Source organism: Athene cunicularia (assembly GCF_003259725.1).
Source record: "Athene cunicularia isolate RWA chromosome 3 unlocalized genomic scaffold, athCun1 chr3_part1, whole genome shotgun sequence".
NCBI lineage: Eukaryota > Metazoa > Chordata > Aves > Strigiformes > Strigidae > Athene > Athene cunicularia.
Genome location: NW_020799097.1, coordinates 63494610 through 63502621, shown reverse-complemented (window position 1 = coordinate 63502621; position 8012 = coordinate 63494610). Strand labels below are relative to the sequence as shown.

The following is an 8012-nucleotide window of genomic DNA, read 5'->3' as shown; positions in this document are numbered from 1 at the left end:
TGGAGCTGCTCTCCTAAGCATGAAGGGGATCATGCTTTTCTCCCTCTGCTTACTGATGCACCTGCTTCAGGGTGAGGTAACTAGTAAGTACAGGCTTTCTGCTCTTTTCTAATGTGGGGAGGGGTGTGCTGGGTCTGTTATTGAATGTCTGTATGAGTCAAGAAACCTCTGGATCTTTTGGTGGGTTTCAAAAGTCCAGTTCTTCCAAATTAGTCTTTTGTCCTTCTAGTTTCTGAAATCCAGATAAAATGAGCATGTTCCCCATTAAATTCATCCATGGCTATATTACCAGTTTCAGTTCAACTAGTACAAGTCCTTTGTGATTCTGTGATATGCCAGGGATAAAGCTGCAGTCATCATGAAACCCAGAAAAATGTTAGGATTGCTAAATGCTTCAGAGAGGTTGTTAACTGATTCTGTCATCAATAACTGTCACAGTTTGAAGACAGACTATCTTGAATATTGTCAGGCAGCTTTTTCCAGTAGTGCAGACTGGAAAAGCAGTGAACCTCAGGTTATTTTATATTAGGCAAGATCTGGTAAACACTGCAACAGTTAAAACAGCTATAATGGCTGCATGTTAAAGCTGAGATGTGGAGGAAAGAGCACTTGACTTTAACTACTGATGGGGCTGCTTACTGCAGGCTGTGTGAATTGATCCGAAGGCTTTGTTTCCTGGCATGTCTATCAGGCATCTTCCACAGCAATAAACTCACTAAGGAAAATGAAAATTAAAAAAAAAAAATAAAAATCAAAACCAAACTACATAAAAGTGTTCATTTTCCTGATACTACAACTGCTTCATCTGGTCACTAACTTGGAAAGTTTTGAACATGAGATCCAGGAGATTTAATTTCCCTGCAGTCTGCTAGTCATGAAACCAAATGAGCTGTAGCAATACCCCCTGATTTCAATATGGAGGAGCACGTCTGTGACAAACATGTTATCATTCCTTATTATTTTCAGCAATTTTAGTTTTGGAAAACCGAGACCTACAAGATTTGATTAAGCCGCAGAAGGTAGAGTTTCGTTCATTAAACTTCAACAGCACTTTACATTGGCAACCTGGGAGGGCCAGAGAGGCAAGAGACACAGTCTACTTTGTGCAGTATAAAGTGTAAGTACTGGGGAACTCCAGCTTCCCGCCAGGCTGGGGGCCGTCCCTGCTTGGCACATCGAAGGGATTTCTCAGGTGACATGGGATGCTCTCTCCCTGCCTGGGGAAAATCCATGTCCACCTCAGCTGCCAGCTCTCAGCTGTTGCTGCACTTACCAATATTCCTCAAGGTGGAGCTGAATAGCCCAAGGCAGGCAGGGAACAAGCACCTCCAGCTATATAATCTGTGCCTTCATTGCACCATGGAGTTGCAGAAAAATGTAGTTTGCAGGGGACCTCTGGAAGCCAGTGGGTCCAACTGCCTGCCTGAAGCAGGTCTAGCTAGGCGAGGTACTACTGCAATAGGACATTAAGGTATTTTTGGTGGCCCACCTTGCCCATGGCAGTGCCACAGGGTGCCTTGCATGGCAAACATGAGGCTGTGCTAAAGGCTGGTCCTCACAGGGGCTACACTCCCATCCCTGGCACACCTGGTGAGCATCTGAAATCACTATTGCCTTTGAGAAATTAGCGGTGGAACCCGGCATTCTGCCCATCAGTAACATACTGGCTAGGCCAAAGCTGGCCTGTTTCTCTCAAGGGGCAAGTATGTGCCAGCTTCCTGCAGGGCTGGTGACCCATGTCTCTGCTTTACGTTTCTTTCAGAAAAGGCAGAAACCTGTAACTCCCAAATGCCCATGAAATCGATCTCCCCTGACACCGGATTGAAGGGAGTTGATTTCCATGGCAGAGCACTTGTCAGTGTAACACTTGCCCAGTTAAAACAGACAGCTAAAAACCTGTATGGATACAGTTGATAATAGCTAAAGCTTACATCCTTCCTCCTTTTTCTCTGTAGGTATGGGCAGAGTACATGGCAAAACAAAGATGACTGCTGGGGGATTCAAAACCATGTCTGTGACCTAACGAATGAGACCTTTGACATCCAAGAGCCTTACTACGGCAGAGTGAAAGCCGCATCAGCTGGTGTCTATTCCGACTGGAGCCTCAGCTGCAGATTCACTCCCTGGCGAGAAAGTAAGTGCAAACATATGGGTATCTCTGAGAAAGGAATTGAATTTCCTGCGGCATGGAATACATCATTTCTGTTCACAATTTGTAAACGTGAGTAATCCTTTTCTAGCTACAAAGCTGTACTAAAAGAAGTTGCAAGTCAATAGCTTTCAGGTGAAGGGTTGCGATAAAACAATTTTCTCCACACTTGGATGCCAACCAATTATGGATAAGTAGCCACTTATCTATTATTAGGGGAACAGAAGTGCCTGGCTTCCTTTAGCTCAACCTCTTCCTCAAGATGTGGAACTACACAAATTATTTTCAGCCTGTTTTGAAGCTGATGGAAAGACTGGACACAAGGTGGAAAACAAGCAAATGATCTCTGCTTGGGAGGAAAAGTGAGAAGAGAACTGAGAGCTGTGTGGCCACCATTCTTCTCTCATTTATGTGTTTTTCTGACTGCAGTGTCTTTAGAAAGGACATGCACATAGCTTTTAGTTAGTACAGTCATTATAATGCCATAGTATGTTAGAAACTGGAGGACTGTTAAAACACTGAACAGCACCCGTGTACCTATCAGTAAGTTCCCTGTGAGTTAACCAGTTTCCTCTCACTGGTCAATACAAAATTGAACTGTGAAGGTCAGTGCAGGTCTTTTCACAGCCCTGAAGTGCAAACTACCTCTAGCCTCCTTGTACAGATGAAACCACAAGCTTTGACATAAAGCAGTACCTTGCAGCAGCAACAGCCCATCTCACCCTGTGCCACCTCCTCCTCCCAGAGAGATGCGTGGGGCAGCTGCTGTCCTGTCTCCCCACGTCTCTGGGGCTGCACACACAGGTATACAGGCACTAGCTTGAACCCTTAGCTGTGTTTAACCAAGCAGATTGCAAAAATGTAATGAAAGTAATGATTGAAGCTGCATCCTTGTCATAACTGAAATGGTTCAAATAGCTGTTTTATGCAGTCCAAGCACATAGATAAATATAGGAGGTGGCGGGGGGGGAAACAGGGCAAAGAACCAAAGCATTTTGATTGACCAGCCTGCAGTCAGCAACATTCAGCTCTCAGAGATTTCAGAAAGTTTCACTCAAAGATAGATTTACAAACACAGGAAATGTCCCTCCCAAAATGTCCCAAGCAATAACCACCAAGAAGTAAAGCTTTATAAAGTGGTACCTTAACAGTAAATACAGCATAATATATTGCTGGTAACAAGAATATTAAATTGTTAAATGGATTCAAATTGCGTTCTCTGAAACATTATTAATAAACTAAAATTGTGTTCATAGTTTTGGGTTTTTTTCCTTAGCTATGATAGGACCTCCAACAATAACTGTGGTTCATAGCAACAAATCCATAATGCTAAAGCTCCAGGCTCCACGTTCTCCTTATAAAAGGAAGAGGGGCAGCAAGATACCAATGACGAATTATTATGATCTGCTATATCAAGTCTTCATAATTAACAATTTGCTAGACGAGGTAAGTCCATATTCAAATATGAAGCTTTTACCATTGAAAAGCCAGGAAAGTTATGGGCACACCATTCTTGGATTACAGTTGAAATAGTCTTCTGGGCTTGTGAGACCATTGATGACTGTTTAAGTACTTGAAAACAAAGTAGGCTTATTTTTCAGGAATTGAATGTGATTTAATTCAGTTCTAATTCTTCCCTTCATTCTTTCTCATCAACTTAGTATTTCATACTCTAAGACCTAGATTAAAAAACTGGGACAAAAGGGGAATTTGGGAGGAGAATTTTCTTTAAAAATCATAAATTAATTATTAATGTTATTGATTTGTGCAAGTCCACATGCTGCTCTACATCCTCTTCTTATTGGACTTTACTCACAGACACACTTGCTAGGGCAATGTGCTTGACTAGCTGTTTTTACTCCACTCTGTCTGAAGCAACACAGAGTCCTGGTGTATGAAGGAAAAGACAAGGTTATTACAATAGAAGATTTGAGGCCCGGAGTCAGCTACTGCATTGTGGCTAAAACATACATGCCAATGCTGGACCGCAGCAGTGCCTACAGCAACCGGCAATGCACTGTGCTGCAGTGACAGCGCTGACAGGTAAGTCACCGGCTGACACTGGAGATGACTCTGAAAGCCAAAGGCTATCCCCTCACCAAACACCAATACTCTCCAAAAGGAGAAAAAAAGATGTGGCATAAAAACTGCCATCCCATATGACAATGTTAGCCATAGTTCTTACATCATTGCAGCTAGTTCCGCACCAGGTAAGAATGATGGAAACAACGGAGATTAGCGGAATGATGTGGATCATTATTTGCATGCTGGCATAATCCTCAGAAACACTTTCCTCTTCCCTTTCTTTAAACAGTTATACACAGTATTGCTTTCATCAGTTTTTATTGCTGTCAAGTAATAATTAACTAGGAAAATGAGTGACCTCCATCTTTATTAACATGTAATTCTGCTGCAAACCCTGCAATTCAGGGATTTATCTAATGTATTTAATTCAAATTAGTCTCTTTTCATGGCCATTCTTTGGGTGTAATGTGTTCAAAAATAAATCACTTATCAAATTTCATAAGTTTCCATTGGCCAAAATGCAAAAGTTAGATCAATTAGCTGGTCTTAAAAATCTGACCTCTATCACTAGACTCTCTTTTTGTATCATATGCCCAGCAGAAAGATTTACCATCAGTCCTGCCTTGCAGATGCCAAGGCACAGAGTGTATAAAGACCTAAGTCAAAGTTGACTTTAGCATCACTGGCCTTAGCAAGCTCAGATTTGGGTCTTTTCCAGGGGTAACAGGGGAAAACTGTAAAAGCATCAAAGTTTGAACCTGTGCTTCTGTTCTCAACTTGGTACCCTAACTATAAAAGATCTTCCTTCTTCTGCTTCATAATATGATACATAACATCAGTCTCTCTTGAGACTGTGGATTTAGGCTAAGGAGGGAACCAGTTTCTAGGCGATTTTCCTGCTTTTTTGCTTTCTTTCCCAGTACTGTAAAATGCTGGAAGATCAGGTTAGAACTGGACTGCTAAACAGCCTGCAGAGGTATAGAAGGGATGCAGGCAAATGGCATGTGTTGCATTTTCAGTTAAATTGAATACTATCCAGCTTAAATGTGCACTCCAGCAGCAATTCTTTTTCTCTTCCCAGTTACAGGAATAACGGCAGAAGATGCCTCACGTCACAGATCCAGCAGTAAATCTGTGGTCTATGTCTGGAATACATACTTGGATACTTTTTAAATTAACCTTGCTGCATTCAGTGATTTGATTCACGATAATAATTTTATGCTACACAAAGGCCAAGGATACCTTGTAAGTCCTATATTACAATTTAAAATGGTATATATTTTCATTTAGAAAGGAAATAGTCATATACTGTAATAAAAAAAGAAGGCAAAAAACACTTGTGAAAATAGCCTTGTGGTGGTTTAAGCCCTGCTGGGACCGGAGACAACGTTGCCGTTGTCCCTCCCCCACCCTCAGCCGGTCAGGCTGGAAGTGAGGCACAAACCCCGGGTTAAAATAAGAAGAAATTTAATACAACAGTGTGATAAGCAATCTGAACAACAACAGTAGCAATGATAACAACAAGAAACAGTAATAACAGTAAACAAGACAGAAGATATACAGAGAAATACTGCAATGGTTACAGACAACTCGCTCGCATGCTCCCCGTCACCAAAGCCACAAAGGAAAAAGTTCCCATGCTCCCGTGCCTGGACCTGACGTCAGCAGTATGAATAACCCGGCTGGAGATCCCTTCCCCCTCTCTCTCTTAACCCTATCCTAGCTGAACCAGGACATAATCCACCCCTTTATTCTATACCATCTGTGTCATGTCCAGCTGCCATTTAGCAGTTAACAATAACAAAATAACAATTTACAAAGGCACAGCATCATTCACGGCATGTTCTCACCCAGAATCAAGTCCCCCTGTGGTACACATCGGACCTCTCCATTGTCCAGCATCACCCACCAGGTACACCCAGGTCCTTGGCAAAAGCAATCCCGTGGATGGGTTTGCCTTTACTTTTGCCTGGCACAGGACTAAACCAGACCATTTTTCCCAATATATTCCTCATGCGCACCACAGGGACTTTATCCCCATCTACAGCACGTGGAGGTTTCGACTGAGCCAGGCCAGCTCAACTGGCAGATCCTCTTGTGTTGACAAGCCAGGTGGCCTTTGCTAGATGCATGTCCCAGTCTTTGAAGGTCCCACCTCCCAGTGCTTTCAATGTGGTTTTTAACAGGCCATTGTAGTGCTCGATCTTCTCAGAGGCTGGTGCGTGGTAGGGGATATGGTAGACCCACTCGATGCCATGTTCTTCTGCCCAGGCATTTATGAGGTTGTTTTGGAAGTGGGTCCCGTTGTCTGACTCAATTCTCTCTGGGGTGCCACAGGACTTGGGTTTCAAGGCCCAGGATGGTGTTCCGGGCGGTGGCGTGGGGCGCTGGGTAAGCTTCCAGCCACCCTGTGGTTACTTCCACCATTGTGAGCACGTGGCGCTTCCTGTGGCGGGTCTGTGGCAGTGTGATGTAGTCGATCTGCCAGGCCTCTCCATATCTATATTTCAGCCATCGCTCTCCATTTCACTGGGGCTTCACCCTCTTGGCATGTTTGATTGTAGCACACGTCTCACATCCATGGATGATCTCTGCAATGGTGTCAATAGTAAGGTCTACCCCTCGATCTCAAGCCCACCTGTATGTTGCATCCCTACCTTGGTGGCCCGAGGTCTCGTGGGCCCACCAAGCTATGAACAGTTCACCTTTGCGCTGCCAGTCCAAGTCCACCTGAGCCACTCTAATCTGAGCAGTTTGGTATGCCTGCTGGTTGTGTCGATGTTCATCAGTGGCCCGACTCTTGGGTACATGGGCATCCACATGGTGCACCTTCACAGTGAGGTTTTCCACACAGGCTGCAATGTCCTGCCATACTTCAGCAGCCCAGACGGTTTTACCCTTACACTGAGCAGGAGTCGCTTCCAAAGGCTGAAGGTTTGAGCCTGTTTCCCTATCTCCCTATCAATGCCAGCATCCTTGGCCAAAGATCCCAGCTGCTTGGCCTCTCTCCCCTCCATCTCAAAAGCACTGGCTCCATTGTCCCACCATTGAAGCAGCCAGATGCAAATCTGCTCACCTCCCAGGTGGCCGAAATCTCTCCGCATATCTCACAACTCAGTCAGGGATAGAGATCGGATGATCACCACTGGCCCTTTCTCCTGTTCCCGTGCTGGGCCTGGCTCATCCCCATCCCCCACTTTGTGAACTGACTTTCTGGTATATTTTGTTTTCTGTATGGGGGCGACTGACACTGTCACTGGCTGGCTCTCTGGCTCAGTCTGTGTGCTGGTGGAGGCAACTGAGACTGGCTCTGACTGTCCCCCCTGGCCCAGATACTGTACCAGGTACTTCACTCTCAGGTTCTGTAGCCTTTTCTCCCCCTTGAGGGCAGCGGGTGGTATTAAGGAGGACACGGTACGCATGGGCAAGTCCCCAACACATTGCAGCGATTTGTGTCTCCTGGGTTTTGCCAGCTTGGTAACACACCCTTTCTAAGCACTCCATCAGCTTTTCAGGGCTCTGCATTTGTTCAGGAGTGAAATTCCAAAGCATTGGAGGTGCCCACTGACTCACGCCTTTGCCCATCTTTTCCTACACCCCTTGCCAGTCACTATTATCTGACCTCGGGGCAGGTTTCCAGGCGCTGCTACTGTTAGAGAAATGCTGCATGGCCAAAATCGAAATCAGGCAGACATTCAGAAGGCATTGTGCCGCAATCACACTGGCCTGCAGGCTCCAAGGATAACTGAAACTCCCCAAAGCCGAGAGGATCTCTTCCCCTGGCTCACCCAAAGAGGGGGTGAGACCCCTAACAAAAGCCCAGGCAGCAAACAGGTAC

At 44.9% G+C, this 8012-nt stretch overlaps 1 protein-coding gene across 1 annotated transcript; it reads left to right on the top strand.

Annotated features, from left to right (window-relative positions):
* Window positions 1-4214, top strand: IL22RA2 (interleukin 22 receptor subunit alpha 2). Its single transcript, XM_026845860.1, has 5 exons — window positions 1-83; window positions 967-1117; window positions 1956-2134; window positions 3426-3595; window positions 4025-4214. The coding sequence occupies exons 1-5, from the start codon at window positions 20-22 to the stop codon at window positions 4178-4180; spliced, it is 720 nt and encodes a 239-aa protein (XP_026701661.1). The 5' UTR covers window positions 1-19; the 3' UTR covers window positions 4181-4214.
* Window positions 4215-8012: the final 3798 nt, after the last annotated feature.

Excerpts from the sequence above, each read along its gene's own strand:
- IL22RA2 (XM_026845860.1), top strand. The coding sequence starts at position 20 with ATGAAGGGGATCATGCTTTTCTCCCTCTGCTTACTGATGCACCTGCTT. Across the intron at positions 1,118-1,955 it reads TACTTTGTGCAGTATAAAGT|GTATGGGCAGAGTACATGGC; the intron begins GTAAGTACTGGG and ends TTTTCTCTGTAG. Across the intron at positions 2,135-3,425 it reads ATTCACTCCCTGGCGAGAAA|CTATGATAGGACCTCCAACA; the intron begins GTAAGTGCAAAC and ends TTTTTTCCTTAG.